Genomic DNA, 18,430 nt, shown 5'->3' on the forward strand with positions numbered 1-18,430 from the left:
AATCTACTACTACCAAATTAGTCACTTATGCTTTGATAGTACTCTTCAAGTCTTCAAGTAGCAACCACGATCTTCAACCTACGCGTGATAAAAATCGACGCGCTGAGTATAAAACTCAATGGTGTTCATAATTCACATACTTAACAAAGTGCGATGGCAACTTACTTAAAATAAAAATTTCATAAAAGCATTGATAATCATAGAATCAGTAAATTTCAACATAAAAGTATTTTTATAGCAAAGAATAAACTTCGAAAGCATAACATGAACCTTTACATGAACCTTTAATCACACATATCAAGATACTATCATGATCTTACCTGATGTTCATTATGCTGTATGAATTAAATAAATAAACATGTAAGAACACATAACATTATATTTTCATTGTCTTACTTGCTGTTCATTATGCTGTATGACTTATGCACTTTTTAGTCACATCATATAAGTTATAAATAATAAAATCTCATAACTGTATGGCTCCATAAGAACTAAATAAATAAACTAGTAAGCACACATAACATTATACTTTCATGATCTTACCTGATGTTCCTTATGCTGTATGAATTCTGCAACTTTTATTAAATCTCAGTGAATATCACAACGAATGAAGAAACATATAAGCACATACATATGTAGAAATAAACATGTAATCACATATGGAATGTAAGCACACATATCATGATACTTTCATTATCATACTTGCTACTCACTATACTGTATGATTATGCAATTTGTAGTCAATATAACTGTATAGCTCTATAAGGTTATAGTGAAACCAAAGTGATAAGAAAAATTGTATGAAACTGGATGAATATTGTATGACTGGGCTGCTATGGCCATTATATAATCATATCCACTCAACGGCCCGTAGCCGGAGTACCAAACTGTATGGGGCGCAGATCTGCTATCCTATGTCGCGACATAGCCTTATCTAAGTGGTTTCTACCTAACCTCAATGGAGCATATTATTGGTATGTCAATATATAAAACAAAAGCATATTAACTGCTTCATAATTTCATAAACCATACTGCTTACCTGCATGCTGATAGCCTCGCCAAGCGGGCAACTTGTGTCATGTTAGTTTCACATCATTTGCATGCTTGCATTTTGTGTGTATACATGTGTTCATGTTGTCTTTTTGTTTTAAAATGATTGGAGGCATACAAGTTGAGCAAAGGAATACAATTGCATAGAAAAAGAGGTCCAAATGAGCATCAAAACACATGTCGCGAGGGCGCCATGAAAAGTCGCGAGCGCGAGAAGCACACATGAGGGTCAGTGAGTTTACAGGTGAGATTTGCGAGCGTGAGAAGCACAAAATGAGAGTCAGAGAGTTTACAGGCACAATTCGCGAGCTCGACATGAAATTCGCGAGCACGTGTCGTGTTTTCCAGCCTGCACAGTCTGTACTCTTTTGGTCATATCTCTCAATCTATAACTCTGATTTGGGTGATTCAAAAACCCATGGAAAGCTAACACATAGAGGAACAAATAAATCTTCTAGACCACTTCCTAATTCCATCGTTAAATAGGTTCAAAATCAAGGTGAAATTACTGGTTACTTTTCCAGCAAAACCTGTTTCAGTATAAACTCAATATCTACTTCATTTATTCATTTCATCCCATGCTTTCTCACCATTTCCAGTCCTCTTACTCAACATTAAGCAACATATTTTCTCCTTATCAACACCCCACACAAATTCTCATGCAAGGAAATTAATTAAACTAAAAAAAGATAGCACACCTTCACTACAAAAAGCTTGAGCTCTTCTTTTTAGCTTCCTTCTACCTTTGGCTCACCTCTCCTATACATAAGAATTCTTATGAATCATCTAAAAATATCACCAAAGGATTTAATTATGAAATTCAAGAATATTTACTTACTTGGATAGAATAGAAATTGAAGTTAAGGCTTAACTACCATTAAAATCTTAACTACCATTAAAATTGATGGAGAAAGGAAGGTGGAAGAGGAAAGTAGATGAAGGAGATGAAGATAAGGATGAAGAAAGGAAAATGAAATGGAACTCACGGGTAGGCTCCAAAATATCAATGATTTTTATGTGAAAATTACCAGATGGTATCTCAAGTGTCAATATGTTACAACTTAATACCTAAGCTTTATCTTTTAGTGCAAGTAAGTCCTAATCCTTATACTTTGATCTTTTTGTTTCCTTCAAGTAAGTCCACTTCTTTTCCTTATTTCAGTTACATCCCATTCTACCCCACTCTGGACTCTAATGGCTCGAACCGGGTTTTGGATCAGCCCGACTCGACTCTAAGTAACAACTCGATTCAGTAGGATGTCACAACTTACTATTGCAGACAGAAAAATGGGACGTTACAGAATTTAAATAAAATATGTGGGCTTCGAGCTAGTGATTGGTCATGGAAAACAGATGTGTATTCTTTGGCTAGTATTATTAAGGATTATTTTGCCCAAGTGTATGCCTCTAATGAAGTAGGGACGGAAAGAGTACTTAGATTAGTGAAGAAGAAGGTGACAGATGCAGATAATAATTTTTTATTACATCCTTTTAGTGATGATGAGTTAAGGGAGGCTGTCTTCCAAATGCATCTGGACAAATCTCCTAGTCTAGATGGCTTAAATCCAACATTCTATCAGAAGTTTTGGCATGTGGTTGGCAAAGATATAGGTGGGGGCTGCAGGCAGGGGTTGGAAAGAGGTATTTTTCCTAGTTATCTCTCTGAAACTTTAGTTGTTCTTATCCCCAAAAATAATACCCCTGAGTCCTTCAAATATTATCGTCCCATTGCTTTGTGTAATAATATTTATAAAATTTTGGCCAAGGCCTTAGCTAATAGACTGAAGAAAATACTGCCAAAATTTATTTCAGACAGTCAGTCAGCCTTCATTCTAGGTCGGCTTATCCAGGATAGTGCCCTTTTAGCTTTTGAGTTATTGCATAATATGAAACGTAAATCTAGAGGTGGGGTATGAGTTTGTGCTTTAAAGTCAATATCTATAAAGTAAATTGGAATTTCCTTAGGGATATGATGACAAGTATGGGTTTTCATGCTACTTGGGTGAATTGGTTGATGATGTGTGTGATCGATGTGAAATAATCTTTCCTTTATAATGGTGATGTTGTGGGACCTATTATTCCTAGTGGCGATTCGACAAGAGGATCCTCTTTCTTTGTATTTGTACCTGATGTGTGTCAAAGAGCTTTCTTTGCTTTTTAAGGAAGTAGAAAGTAAAGGGTGGATCCACAGTTATGGGCAGAGTCAGGTGCCCAAAGGTATCTCACTTACTTTTTGCAAATGATTCTTTCTTCTTTTCAATGCCAATAGTAGAGAAAGTCAAAATGTGAGGAACATTCTTGGTGATTATGAAAGAGCATCGGGATAGGCCATCAATTATCAAAAATCGGGTAGTATGTTTAGTTCTAATATGGGAGGTAATAACAAGTTATCTGTGTCCAATATTCAGGGTTTTACAATTAGTTAGACAATAGTAAGTATTTAGGCCTTCCTTTATTAGTTGGGAAGAATAAGAAGCAAGCGTTCAATTTTCTTAGAGATAAAGTGTGGAGTCGCATCAATTTGTGGAATAATAAAGAGTTGTCTATAGCAGGCAAAGAAATTTTACTCAAATAGTTGCTCAAGCTATTCCATCATATTATATGAGTGTATTTTTACTCCCTATGTCTCTTTGTGACAAATTACAAAAAATGATAAATTATAAAAAATGAGGAATTCCTTTTAGTGGGGGTCCAAGCCAGGGGATGTGAGGGGTATGCACTGGTTTTCTTGGGGTAGAATGTGTCAAAGTAAAAGGGATGGAGGAATGGGTTTTAGGGATCTTTACTATTTCAATTTAGCTTATACTAGGTAAGCAAGGTAGGCTCATGACCAAACCCAATGCTCTTCTTTCATGAACTCTCAAAGCCAAATATTTTTCAAAAGGGGACTTTCTATTAGCTTCTTTAGGGAGGAATCCTAGTTTTACTTAGAAGAGTGTATTGCTATCTAAGGACATCTTACAACAGGGGGTTAGATTGAAGGTAAGGGATGGTGAAAGTATTATGGTGCGTTCTAACCCTTAGATACTAAGAGATGGGTCCTTTATGGTGGAGGATACTATGCATTTTATAGACTCAGAGTTGAGAGTTACGGATATTATACAAGGGGATAGGAAGGCATCGGATTTTGAGAAAATTATGGAATTATTTAATGCTTGGGATACTCAAGATATTCTCCACATTCTTTTAGGGGTGGGTAATAGGTGGGATAAGTTGATATGGCACTTTGAACGCAAGGGTATCTATTCGGTTAAATTCGAGTACTATTTAGAATTCTAAATAAAGGGGGTGAGAGATTAGACGGAGGTGTTTGAAGGAAGCTTTAGGGTTTAGATATACCACCTAAATTGAAGGATTTTACTTGACGGGTGTTAAGAGGTGTGTTACCTACAAAGGTAAAACTTAAAGAGCGGGGGTGTTATAGAGGATAGTAGGTGCATTTTTTGTGGTTTAGATAAGAATATTGATCATGTATTGAACATGTGCTATAATGCTAATATTATATGGAGGGGGAAGGGGCTTATTTTTCCTAACGATGAATCTCCTTTTTCTTTACTTTTACAATAGGTTACCGAGGTTAAAGATGAAGCTTGTATCCAAGATGTGTTGTTTATTGTCTAGTCACTATGGAGAGCACAAAACAAGTGGACCACAACACTGCCGATACTCTATTGATTGCGAATCGATCACTTTAGGAATGGCAAGGAACTCTGTAAGCTCAACAGGTGCGATGTCAAGCCAACATGCATGGGCCATGTGTAGTTCCTAATAGGGGTCTATTTGACGAAACGGGTCGACAATGCTTTATAGACAAAGCTGTTTTCAAGCATCTCAGATTGGCGGGCTTTGGTGGAGAGTTTGAAATGGTAGAGGGCAATTTTATTCAGGCCATTTCAGGGTTGGAAGACTCTTATAAAGGCCTGTTGCTTATGGAGGCACTAGCACTCAGGAATTGCTTGGTTTGGCTTCAAAATAATTTGGTTTCCCATGGTTGTGTGTTTACAGATTGTCAAACTTTTATTTTTGCTTTGCTTTGCTTTTTATTACCTTAGATGACTCTGAATTTGGGCTAATTTTGAGTGATTGTCGAGCTTTATTAACATCTAGGTCAAATGTGGCGGTTATATGTTAGGAGATAAGCAAATTAGGTGCTCATACTCTTGCTTAAGCATTCTATTCCTATGCTCGTCTCCAAGTGTGAGACACCATTCCATATTGTTTATTATCTTTTTATGGAAATTAATGAATGTCTTTGAATTGCTTTCAAAAAAAAAAAAAAAAAACAACAAAAAAAACAAAATAAAAGATAATATCTCTTAAACATGCAATATGCTCTAATTTCTTTTTTCGATGATAAATCCAAAATAAACAAATAAATGAGACAACCATAGTAATTCAGATTATATAATGATACCCTCAGTTTCAGATGTTGTTTATGCCTTTTATTGATTTTAAAAATAACTTGGGTTGATTATCCGAGACTTAATCCTCTCCTTTATATCAATTATTTTTTTGTTCCTTCTCTTCCTCAAAATTTTACTTTGAGTAGGAGTACGCAAACAGGTGGTTTGGTTTGGAACCATAAACCGAAAATAACTTTCCCTTTAAAATGAACCAAACCGAAGTAAGTTTGGAAACAAAACCGAACTGGTTAGTTTGTTTTTGCATACATTGGCTCAACCAAACAGTTTAGTTTTACTCATAAATAAATGTGTTATGATAACCAATCCAAAGACAAAAAATTGAAAATAATTTTGCTTGGTTTGATTTTCAATTTTTTTTCCTAAGTTTGCTCACTCCACTCTAAGCTTCATCTTCTTTTCTGCATTTTATTTTGTTTTGCCGCTCTATTTTTCTCTTTAGTGTTAACTCTCTTTTTGTTTGTTATTCACCTTCACTACCTCCTTTTGTTTTGTTAGGGTTTTTTATATTCTCCTATCTCTTCTATTTCTTAGGAGTCGTTTATTTGGGTTGAATGTTGGATATGAATTAATAATTTATTGAATTGAATAATTAAGGAATGGTTTTAAAAATTTATTGTTGAATGATTGAAATTGTTTGGTAAATTAAATATTTGAATAATTTGAAATAAGTGTACTTTTATATATATATATTTGACCTTTTACATTTTACATATTACGTTTTTTTACATAATAATAAAATTGATATTACATTATAAGATAAAGTCAAACATATAAATTTAACTTATTATTCAACTATTAGCATAAGGTATATTATTCATATACAATATAAAATTAATTTAATAATGAATGTTATAAATTAGCTATGTAAAAGTTAAAAAATAGTTCATAATAACTTAAAAAATTCACTGCAAAATATAAAATTAAAGTACATCATATATAATCGACTATATATTAAAATGTAAAGTTAAATTATATCAATTTCTTCTTAAAATATATGGCCCAACATAACAAAATATAAAACTAAATATATCTAATATAAAGTTCCCTTTATAATAGGATATAGTTTATGATTTTAAATATTAAACGAAGATATTTTTGTCTCTTATGTGAATGAAAAATCAGTTTGTGAAATTTTAAATAACCTTATTAATGAAATTTTCTATATTGCCCTTAGTGAAATTTTAAATGTTATAAAATAACCTTATTAATGACTAATTAAATTTTATTTTAAATATTATGCTTAATAGATAATTAACGTTATGATAATACCCTAAATAAAATTTAAAATGTTCCAAAATAATTTTAATAATGACCAATTAAATTTTATTTTAAATATTATGCATTATATATAATTAACGTTAACTATATACCAATTCAATTTTATTTTAAATATCATGCTTAATAGATAATTAATGTTAACTATATAATTTTTAATTATTTTAATATTATATAATAAGGCTATATATTAAAATTAAATCTTCTTTTATTTACTATATATGTTTTTAATTTATTCAATTCAGGATTTAAATTAAATGTTAGAGCTAAATACATATTACATATTTTTTGTACTTATTATATATATTATTTTGCTCTATTTTAACTTAATAAATAATAAAATAAATTTATAATCTATAATCTATCTATTTATCTATACGATATATAAAAGTGAGAATGAGGGAGAATAATGAGATTTGTTATATTGTCATTGTAAAATTTATGATACTCTAAAATAACATTATTTATAACCAATTAAAATTTTTTAACATAAAATATATATAATATCTCCATAATTTGATTGGATGTTTTTTTAACCTTTTTTAATAGATAAATACACATAGATAATTAAGCATTTAAAATTTTAAAATTTTAATATTATTATCTTATTATGTCTAATTATGTTTTATTTCATTATATTATTATATAAACTATTAGTAAAAATTAAATAATTTAAATTATTTTTTATTTTTATTTACTATTATTGTAATTTATATTCGACATTATTTTTTTAAATGAATATGTGTAAATATGCGGCATTTGAAAATTTTTATTTTTTTAAATTTATTTTGAATAAATATATCTAGATAATTTTGATTTTGATTTAAAAAGGGTTTGGTTAAATTTCTTTAATTACAAATTGCATTCTAATTTGGTTGGCCAAAAAATAAGATAAAATAATTATTATTTTTAAATATCTTGAATTTGATTAATCATATTAATATCTTATTTAATTCAAATCCTATTCTTTTTATTAAGGAATATAATTTTAATAATAAAATTTTTAAATGATTTAGTGATTTTGATTGGCTAAAAAAATAAAAATAAAAATAATTATTATTTATAAATATTTAATTTGATTTATTAAATTAGTTTTTTTATTCTATTGTTAAAGTATATTTATTTACTTAAAGAGATTATAGTGAAATTTATTAATAAAATATGTAAATTAATTATAAAACGTAAAAAAAGCTATATGATGATTTTTATAAATCAATTTGGTACTTTAATAAAAAATAAAAGCAACTAGCGTATAATAAAAATTATATGAATCAGTATGTTGAAGAGAATATAAATGATATACTTCATATTTAAATTGTTATTTTAAAGAGATTAAACAAAAATATCAACTTTTTTTCAATGAGATATTAGAGTACAAGATATATAATTAAAAAGAATATTTTACTGTATATATAAAAATCACTATATATATTGCAATCTAAATAACAATTTATACTTCAATCGTATAAATAAAAAAAGTTAAACGAGTATAAAAAATGAGCATATAATGAGTATAGTCAATATGCATTGCACGTCATAAAAAGAACTTGTAAAAATATAAAACTCTAAATGTCAAATTTATTTGTATTACCTAGCCCTTGAACAACTCAAATACAAAGATCAGCTTTTACTTCAACTACTTCTGTTACAAATAGATCAACCAATTACCATAATGCCCGTACCGGTGCATCATCATCCACAATTAATTATCTTTATGTTAATAAGGATATATATATGCCAATTACCTTGCTCAAAAGTTATTCCTTTTTAATTTCCATTTTGCTTCCGAGTCACTTTCAAAAAATAAAAAATTTTATAAATTTATATTAGTTGATACAGATTTTATAATTCTGGAACATATTCATAATCCAGAAAATGTTAAAAAAGTTTTATATTAAAAAGTTCAAATAAAAAATATTTTCTCTCTCTGATTGGAATCAGAATCCATACATTGAGAAAAAATTTTGTCAAAACTTTGTACCGAATTCTTTTAACTATGAGCAATAAAAAAACTTAGTATAATGCGTTTTATTTAAGAAATCATATATATTATAAATATTTTAATAAATATACTAAATACAATTTATAATACATAAATTAAAATAATTTAGGGAGAAATTATATATTTAATATGCATTTACATTTATATAAACTATTAAAAACATCTCACTTAAACCAATTTAAAAAACCTGTGTATTGTGTGATCCTTGGACTGGTTAAAAATAAAAATATGAGGTTTGAAGAATAATTTTAAAAAATAAAAATAAATAAAGCAAGGATTTCGGGTTTGGTCCGTCCTTGATTAGAGCGTGATACAAACTGTACTTCATTGAGCTAATTAGAGCGTGTTCCAAACTGTTCTTAATTGAGCGTGAGCGTGTTTTCCGTTTAAAGAACTACTAATATAATATAAAATAATAATTATCCAAACAAATAAATATAGTAAAACAAAATAAATAATTTAAATTTACTAAATTAGGGAACAAGACGGTGCCGCTTTCGGATAGCCGCCTGAGAATCAAAAAGAAGAAGAGGAAATAGAAAGGAAAACGCATTGAATTTGTAGCCTCATCCCTCAAATTGGACCAAAAGCCCATATCTCTCTCTCTCTCTCTCTCTCTCTCTCTCTCTCCCTCCCTCTCTCCATCCACCAAACGTACAAACCCTCGAAATCTCTTTCTTGCGCTAATTCACCATCCGATGCTTTGATCCCCGAAAACGAAAGCTCTCCAGATCTGTTTCAACAGGTATGTTTCTTTGTTCTTCTGTTTAATCTTAATTTGATTTGCTTTTTGTTTATTTATTTTTTTGGCATTTGAATGTGTATTTTTTTTTTATGTTTTTTAATGAAATTTGTATCTGTAAACTGATTGATGCAGAAATCTTGCCGGATCGGATAATAGTCGCTCCTTATTGTTTTTGTTATTTTTTTGCAAATAAATTATTTTCTTTTGGGTTTTGAGATTTCTTGGGGGATTCATTCTTTGTTTGATTGGGGAGATTAAAAGGAAAAATTGTGAAGCGATATCTGTTTATGATTTTTACTTTCCGGATCGCGAATAGGTTGAAATCGAGGTGTTGACTCTTTTTTTTATTTTACCTTGTTATTTGGGTTGTTGTTTCTGTTGATTTCCCTGAGCGGTGGGTTTGTGAAAATTTTGAGGAATAATGTTTTATTTTTATGAATTTGGGAGATAGTGTTTGCATGTTTTTGAGGGTTTTCTTCTGAATTTGATCCTTTTAATGTTTATTGAGATATCTGATTTTTTTTCCCTCTTAATTTGTATGATCTTTGTTGTTATTTATTAGTTCTAATGCATCTTATTGAATTCATATATTTGGATTAATTTTTACACGTTCTAAAAACCAAAACATCTGTTATAAGGTGAACAATACAGGCCCGCAAGTACATCCACTTCAATTCATGTTGCGGTTTCTCTTTTCTTTCTTTAGTTGGGGCTGGCTGATGTTGCTGTAAATTTTCTTGGTGGGTATTATTTGTTTGGATTATAGTTGGAGGAGTCAAAAATTATTGCTGATGGATTTTGCATTGGGACACTATGGTAATGGATTGTATATCATATTTTAACAATCGGGTTAATCTTTTGTTTTTGGCCAGAGGACTTTGCATCCTGATAATGGGAAGGTGTAAATCAATACTTAAGTAATGTGAATTTCAAAGGATTGTATGATCTAGTTTATGTGGTTAACAAACTGAAGATGTGATGTGATGTGTTTTCTAAAATGATATTGTTTGTAAAAAAATGTGTATCTGGATCGTTGTAGTTTTGGTTATTTGCTTCTCGTGTTGCTTGTAAAACTTCTCCATCTTGTTTCTAATGGTATTGGATATGTGAATTTTCTTTTAGCGGTTCTCTTGTTAAATATCTTCATCACGAATTCCACATTCAATTATTTTCTTAATTTTTCGTTGCTTGGAATCTGAAATTTTCTTGATTATCTCTGGCTATAAGTTGATGCTTTGGCTTTGTGCAGATGAATGCAATTTGAAAGTTGTCAAACTATATTTGATGGATGATGATTATGCAGATGGATAAAATGTCTGCTCCTTCATCACGGGAGCGTGCTCAACGGCTTTACGAAAAGGTATCTCCTTCTGCCTTCTAAAAATCCAGCTCGTGTACATCTTTATTGACTGAAAAGGGAGGCTCCCTGCTGTTCCACCTCTTCTCTCTCTCTCCTGCACATCACTTTGCAATTTTCTTTTTGTTGTTGTTGTGGATATTATGATCTCACACTTTTCCTTTGTTTCTTGTCTAGAATATTGAGTTGGAGAATAAGCGTCGGAGGTCAGCTCAGGCAAGAATTCCATCAGATCCCAATGCCTGGCAACAAATGCGTGAGAACTATGAAGCTATAGTTCTGGAGGATCATGGTTTTTCTGAGCAACATAATATAGAGTATGCTCTTTGGCAGTTACATTATAGGCGTATTGAGGAGCTAAGAGCTCACTTCAGTTCTGCACTGGCTTCTACTGGCTCAAATACATCTCAGGGTGCAAAAGTTCCTGCCCGACCTGACCGTATCACAAAGATAAGGCTTCAATTTAAAACATTTCTGTCAGAAGCAACTGGATTTTATCATGATTTGATCTTAAAAATCAGAGCCAAGTATGGGCTTCCTCTGGGATACTTTTCTGAAGATTCAAATAATCGAGTCGTCTTGGAGAAAGATGGGAAAAAATCTTCTGACATGAAGAAAGGTTTGATATCATGTCACCGCTGTTTAATATACTTGGGTGACCTTGCAAGGTACAAGGGGTTATATGGAGAGGGTGACTCGAAAACACGGGAGTATGCGGCAGCTTCAAGTTATTACTTGCAAGCTGCATCTCTATGGCCATCAAGTGGGAATCCTCATCATCAGGTTTGCTCTAATGATACTATATGCTATTGTTATATATATATATCTTACATGTCATAGTACCTTTTGCTGTGATATTTTTGTTTTGTGCTTTCATCTTGTTATTTTGATGATGATGAAGAAGCTCATCGAAGGTTTGACACTGTTCTGCTTGTCTCAGCTTGCAATTTTGGCTTCCTATTCAGGAGATGAATTGGTGGCAGTATATCGGTATTTTAGGAGTCTGGCAGTCGATAATCCCTTTACAACAGCAAGAGATAACTTGATTGTTGCTTTTGAGAAGGTGCCTTATCCTCCTTCTCCCTCTTCCTTTTTTTATTTGCTGCAAGTATGGTACCCTCTGACTTGGGCGATCGGATTTGAATGAAAAATGCCAAAAAGGTTTAAGGATACCATAGCACTGTTTGTTTAAATTGGTTAAATGATACTCTTTTTACCTTTCTGATGTTATTATGCTTCTGTTGAAATAAGATTATGGTGTCGAAGACTTAGATCCTCTTCTGGTTTTTGGCAGAATCGTCAAAGTTACACTCAACTGCTTGGTGATGCTAAAGGATCAGTGGTTAAGGATTCATCTGTGCGCTTGACCAGCAAGGGAAGAGGGAAAGGGGAAACAAAAACTGCAGCGGTTAAAGATGCAAAAACAGAAGCCAATGCTATTAGCGAAAGGATATCTGATACTCGTGAGATGTATAGATCCTTTTGCATTCGTTTTGTCCGCCTGAATGGTATCCTTTTCACACGCACCAGGTATGCAATTATGAATACTAGCTCGTTGAATGGACTATTCACCTAATTCCTTGTGTTTGTTTTCTTACTGTGTCATGTTTTGTCCAGCCTGGAGACATTTGCTGAAGTTCTCTCTTTGGTCAGCAATGAATTCTGTGAACTTCTCTCTTCTGGGCCAGAAGAGGAGCTAAATTTTGGCACTGATGCTGTGGAAAATGCCCTTTTCATTGTACGCCTGATCTCCATCCTTATCTTCACAGTTCACAATGTGAAAAGAGAGGCTGAAGGTCAGACGTATGCAGAAATCGTACAACGTGCTGTGCTACTTCAGAATGCATTTACAGCAGTTTTCGAGTTAATGGGACACATATTAGAGCGGTTCATTCAGCTGCATGATCCTTCCTCAAGTTATCTCTTACCTGGTGTTCTGGTTTTTGTCGAATGGTTGGCCTGTTGCCCTGATGTTGCATCAGGCAGTGATGCAGATGAGAAACAGGCTGCAGTCAGATTAAATTTTTGGAACCACTGTATATCCTTCCTTAACAAGATCTTGTCATTTTGGTCAGTGTCTCTTGATGACAATGAAGATGATACATGCTTTTATAACATGAGCCAGTATGAAGAAGGGGAAACTGGAAATCGACTCGCTTTGTGGGAAGATTTTGAGTTGAGGGGATTTTTACCTATTCTTCCTGCACAAACCATTCTGGATTTTTCAAGGAAGCACTCCTTTGGAAGTGATGGAAGCAAGGAGAAAACAGCTCGTGTAAAAAGGATTTTAGCAGCAGGGAAGGCTCTGGCAAATATTGCTAGGATAGATCAAAAAACAATATTTTATGATTCTAGGATGAAGAAGTTTGTTATAGGTGTGGAGCCTCATACGTTAGATGATGGCTTGTTGACTTTTGATTCTGGTTTGCCTAAAACCAATGATGTTATGCAAGAAATTCAGCCTGAGAAAGCAAATAATATCGGAATTTTGCAGCCTAATGCACAGCCTTTTGTGGAAGGGGATGAGGAAGATGAAGTAATTGTTTTCAGGCCAGCCGTGACAGAGAAGCGAAATGATGTTTTTAGTCCCAAATTGGCTGCTTATGACGGTATGAAACCCAATCAAGATGTATCTGCTGGTGATCTGAAACTTTATGGTGGTGCAGTTTCTTCTCCTCTCAATATGCTACAGCATTCTGCTTTTGATGCAGGTGCTGAAATACCTGCATCTTCTGGTATTAATGCTCCCCGGCATCTGCAGCCATTTCAACCACACACCTCAAAGTGGTTAATGGAAGAAGCTGCTTCACTAGCAAGTAGCTTGAAAGCTGTCAGGTTTATGGAGAATGGACATGTAACAGAAAATGAGTTGCCAAAAGATTTGGGAATGGGTTATCTTGGCACACATTCTGATCCTGTTCAGTTTTACAATCAGATGAAGGTGCCAGAAGTTGTGATTCCATCAAAAGTTGATGTTATTGCATCTTCTGGAATTAATGCTGAAAGCTTGGCTGTCAAGACATCTGCAGGCACGAGGAAAAGCCCTGTCAGCCGTCCTGTGAGGCACCTTGGGCCTCCCCCAGGCTTTAGTCATGTTCCTCCTAAACAAGTGATTGAACCAATTTCTGGCTCAGATTTGATGATTGACAATTCACTAGCAGATGACTATAGATGGTTGGATGGCTACCAATTGCCATCATCAACAAAAGGCTATGGGCTGAATGGTGCTGCTAATATCAGTTCTCAGGCAATGCCTCAGTACATTAATAGCAGTAATGGCTTGACTGGGACAGTTAGCTTTCCTTTCCCTGGAAAACAGGTACCACCAGTGCATTTCCAGACAGAAAAACAGAAAGGTTGGCAGAATTACCAGGCCCTGGAACATCTGAGAGTCCAGCAAGATCAGCAGCTGCAACAACAACTCATAAATGGGAATCAGCAATTTACTGCAATGCCTGAGCAATATCATGGAAAGTCCATCTGGAGTGGTCGTTACATAGTGTGAGATGAGTATGAAAACATAGATGGTAAGATAAATACATTCTTTTCTATGGCCAGACTTCTACCATTCAATCTCCTTATCTAATATCCTTTTCATTTATACAGGTTCCGAGAATGACTTCGGTGAATGTACTGCGTCCTTTTGCTACCAAATATGAACTCCAACTTTGCAGCCTTTGTCAAATTTCAAATTTATGTTTTTGTTGGAGCATGGGTGGCTGTAGCTCCTTGCTGACGCATGCTACTGAACAAGTGAGTGTCTGGCTGTTGATCTCCATCACTTTCCCTGCTTCCCTCCTCTCTCTCTCTCTCTCTCTCTCTCTCTCTCTCTCTCTCATGCGTGCATACATGCAAATTGTGTATGTCTTTTTCAGTGGTTGACACTTGATGATTAACTGGTAGGATAATTTGTTAAGCTGGTATTTGTCACTGATCACATGCATGATTCTTTGCATATGATTTATGTATAACCCCTTGATATCTTGGAGATTATGAACTCATTGATTCCTGCTGTGGTGCATGTTCATTGATCCTCTTCATGAGCCTTAATTGAGAATTTTCGCATACCCTATGTAAAACATGTATTGGGTATTCTGGAAAACAGCTTGTTTGCTGAATTTTTTTTTTTTTGTTTTTTGGTAATTATTGTGAAAAATTTATTGGTATATGTCCATGTATGTCTTCAAATCTCCATCTTAAGCTAAGCCAGCAGCTGGGGCATCCATTTGATCTGAGGATTACCCTTAAAACTTCTCCTTAGGCATATGAGGAATGCATTCAACACAATCTTTGTCAGCTTTCTTCCCCAGCCTACAGTGACGAGTCTAGCTTAATGCTTTTTTTATTAGAGGATTCAACTAGCTCATGAGTCAGAAGAATGTTTTCACTGATGTTTTTTGCCTTCAAAGTTGACTGACACTGATATTTAAATAAAGCCATGCTGCATCAACAAATAGATTCCATGTGGAACTTGTTTGTTTTTGCTGGATTGCTAAATGCATGTATGCTGATTTTCTCTCTTGACACAGATTTCGCGGAGCTCTCCTGCCAGGGGAAGACAAAAATTGAAACATCATTATGATGCAAAATTCCTAAGAAGCTAATGCCTTTATCTGGTTACATGGGTTGGAGATAGAATGTTAACTGTTGGTTTTGGGCTTATATTTGGAGGAGTTGATGGAATAAAGCTATGGTGTATTCGCCATTTAATTGACTTTCATCTTGCCCTAGCTGTCAGAACTGCTGATGCTATCATCGGTTGGCTGGTGATAATATATAGTGTCTGTCCTTGATGGATCGGTTCTGTACCAGACATCTCCAGAGCTTTTGTTGGAAATGGTGCTTAGATATGATTTGGGCATCAGAAGTTGGACAGTGGGGGATTAAGAAGTATTATGGAAGTTTTATGCATATGGTCATAGTGTCTTATATCAAAAGACTTGTTATGTTCTATGATGCTGTTTTGTGATATTATACTTTTATGGGTACGAGTAATATGGAACAACTGTTTGCTTCGTCGGGGTTGGGGTTTGATCCAACTTCCTAGAATAAAACTACGAATTATATGTTTAGTGTCGTACATCTGTGTGTCATCTGTGGTCTTGCTCAAAATAATTTTATAACGGTGGTTGTATGTACTGCCTTCTCTATGTGTTGTGCTTGGCATGCTTTTTTTTCCCTTGTTATTCTAAGTTACTTACTGCAGCTCAGTTGGGCGATGGTTAGATTTTTCAAGTGTAATAGTTTACACAAGCTGTCTTTTTAATCATAGGAGTACTCGTTCTAACTCGATGTTTCATCGTTTCAAAGCAAAAAAGCAACAACCGGAAAATAGATTGATTGAAAAGCTCCAACTGGGAAAGACACACTTTTGACCCAAATCGAACAATCCTTAACAAGGTTTTGAAAAGTATATCCAGAATGTTTTTCTATTCTTTTTTCTTTTTTATCCTGAACGACAGCGAAGGGGACTGTTGGGATTCGAGCCCAAATCGCTCGTCCCTGGCATGAGTACCTGCCGCTTGGGTTGGAAGCCATTCTCTGAAAACCATTCTTTCAACGCCAAAATAGTTCGACAACGAAATATTTCGTTTTCAAAATAGCTATCAAAATGGTATTAACAACCTTAGTTTTAAAAATGACAAGAATTAAATATTTCAACATCAAAACAAATCGTGCCATACGTTGTATCAAATTAGGCCAAAAAGTTGATCAGACCATCGAGAGGAGTGGAATATAGATTTTATGTCACAAATCTTCATTTATATTTTATGTCACATGCCTTGCAAGAACATATGATTTAATGTGGTGCAATCAATAATCTTGAAGGAGGTACCAATAATTGCAGGATTAATCATTAGAAGGAAATCTTTTTTTTTCCCAAAATTTATGTTCTTTAATTTTTAGATTTTAAAATGCCAAATTTTGATCTTTATTGCAAAGTTTGTTTATTTTGTGAACAAAAAAAAAAAAAAAGTAATTTCTCTTAAAAAATTTCCATGAAAACTGTTTTCATGGAAAACATGTTCAAATTTGGTTTTTTCCTATTGTTTTTCAAGGGAACATTTTTTGTTTTTTGTTTTTTGTTTTTTTTTTTTGGAGCATAAGATAACATATTTTTAGTTTTCCAATTTACAAAATTTTCATTTTTTGGAAATGAGATTTTATTAGTTTTCCATTTTCATTTTCTTTTCTGTTTTGCCTAAATTCTCTGCAAGATGGGCTTATGGTAATTTAAAACCCATTATGCCAAACATTCAAATGAACATGGTTTCTATTTTTCTAATACTCTCTTTTATTTGCAATTACTATAAATTATTTTTTACAAGAATACTTTTTTCAAAATTTCTTGAAATAATAAAAAAAGTAATGCTTAAATAAAATAAGTATTAAAATTAAATATTATGTACGAGTAATAATTACTTATAATATTAAATTGGACTAAATTAAATTTCATTACATCATTCAATTTAGTTCGATTCTTAGATAAAAAAATAGTTTACTTTGCAATTTTGTGAAAAATAGTTTTAAGTTCAGCTTCAATTGTATTTAGAATAATCACATCAAGCCATAGTGTATATATTATATAATACTTATTAGTAAATAAAAACAAAATTTTTTAGTATTTTAGTTAGTATCATATAAGAAAATTATGAATAAAAGGGAAATAAAAATATTATTTATTATTTGTCTTTATTTTGCTTGGCTATTATTTATTATTATCTTGATATATTGTTTCCAAATACAATTTGAAATTATAATAAACTTCTTAAATATTTCCAAATATAATTAAAAGCACCAATAATCTTCTTAAATATTTTTGTAGTTTCCAAATTAATTAGTTAGATGAACAAGATTTTTACACCAACTAAAGATAACTATTATGGTAAATGTTACTATATATATAATAATAAGTAAAATTAATAATTAATTAATTAATTAATTAATTAGGGGGGAATGTGAGTGATATTTATTTACATGAAATTTATTATTTATATTTCAACAAAAAACAACAAGTTATTATATTGGTGTTTGTTATTTGTTTTTGTTAAATTATTATGCACAATGTGATATTTTAGGAAATAAAAACAAACGAATTTTATTTAAAAATATATTCTAAATATAATTTTATAAAATTCCTTATTTTACCCAAAAATAAAAATAAAAATTCTTATTTAACATACTAAACAAGAGAAATTCATCTATAAGTAAATTTTCTATCCAGCATTCATTTATTTGAAATCAAAAACTAATAGCAGAAGGAGGGGCTAGAAATAAAAAGGTGTAGATTTTTCATTGTCTAGGTACATATTAATGGGGAGTTAATTTTTTTTATCTTTTAATAAGTATTTTAATGATTAAAATAAAATTTTTTACGTAAAAAGATTAAATAATTTAACGATGAATAATAATGTATTTGTAAAAATGAGCAATTAAAAAGTAATTTATTTATTTATGTTTTTGGTACCAATTTACTAACGAGAATAATATATTGTCATTTGTCATAAATCTTATCTCTGAATACGGAAATAAATATCTGTATATGTCATAAAAAGACAACGAAAGCACCCTAAACT

General features: G+C 32.2%; 1 protein-coding gene across 3 annotated transcripts; it reads left to right on the plus strand.

Annotated features, from left to right (window-relative positions):
- Window positions 1-9,284: 9,284 nt before the first annotated feature.
- Window positions 9,285-16,003, plus strand: SMG7 (Telomerase activating protein Est1). Of its 3 annotated transcripts, XM_020677284.3 has the most exons (9): window positions 9,286-9,496; window positions 10,135-10,236; window positions 10,746-10,856; window positions 11,031-11,636; window positions 11,794-11,916; window positions 12,148-12,383; window positions 12,471-14,380; window positions 14,460-14,606; window positions 15,383-16,003. In XM_020677284.3, the coding sequence occupies exons 3-7, from the start codon at window positions 10,785-10,787 to the stop codon at window positions 14,356-14,358; spliced, it is 2,925 nt and encodes a 974-aa protein (XP_020532943.1). In that variant the 5' UTR covers window positions 9,286-9,496; window positions 10,135-10,236; window positions 10,746-10,784; the 3' UTR covers window positions 14,359-14,380; window positions 14,460-14,606; window positions 15,383-16,003. The 3 variants fall into 3 exon arrangements, with proteins under 3 accessions (XP_012065895.1, XP_020532943.1, XP_012065894.1); XM_012210505.4 differs by lacking the exon at window positions 10,135-10,236 and having other exon boundaries at window positions 9,285-9,496; window positions 10,800-10,856; XM_012210504.4 differs by lacking the exon at window positions 10,135-10,236.
- Window positions 16,004-18,430: the final 2,427 nt, after the last annotated feature.

Source organism: Jatropha curcas, chromosome 5 (assembly GCF_041381405.1).
Source record: "Jatropha curcas cultivar XTBG-Jc1 chromosome 5, XTBG_Jcur_1.0, whole genome shotgun sequence".
NCBI classification, from domain to species: Eukaryota; Viridiplantae; Streptophyta; class Magnoliopsida; order Malpighiales; family Euphorbiaceae; genus Jatropha; species Jatropha curcas.

What these genes read in the sequence shown, in the direction of transcription:
- SMG7 (XM_020677284.3), top strand. Translation starts at nt 10,785, where the DNA reads ATGATGATTATGCAGATGGATAAAATGTCTGCTCCTTCATCACGGGAG. An exon ending in TGATTGTTGCTTTTGAGAAG is followed by an intron (nt 11,917 to 12,147) that starts GTGCCTTATCCT and finishes GGTTTTTGGCAG; the next exon opens with AATCGTCAAAGTTACACTCA. An exon ending in ATCCTTTTCACACGCACCAG is followed by an intron (nt 12,384 to 12,470) that starts GTATGCAATTAT and finishes TGTTTTGTCCAG; the next exon opens with CCTGGAGACATTTGCTGAAG.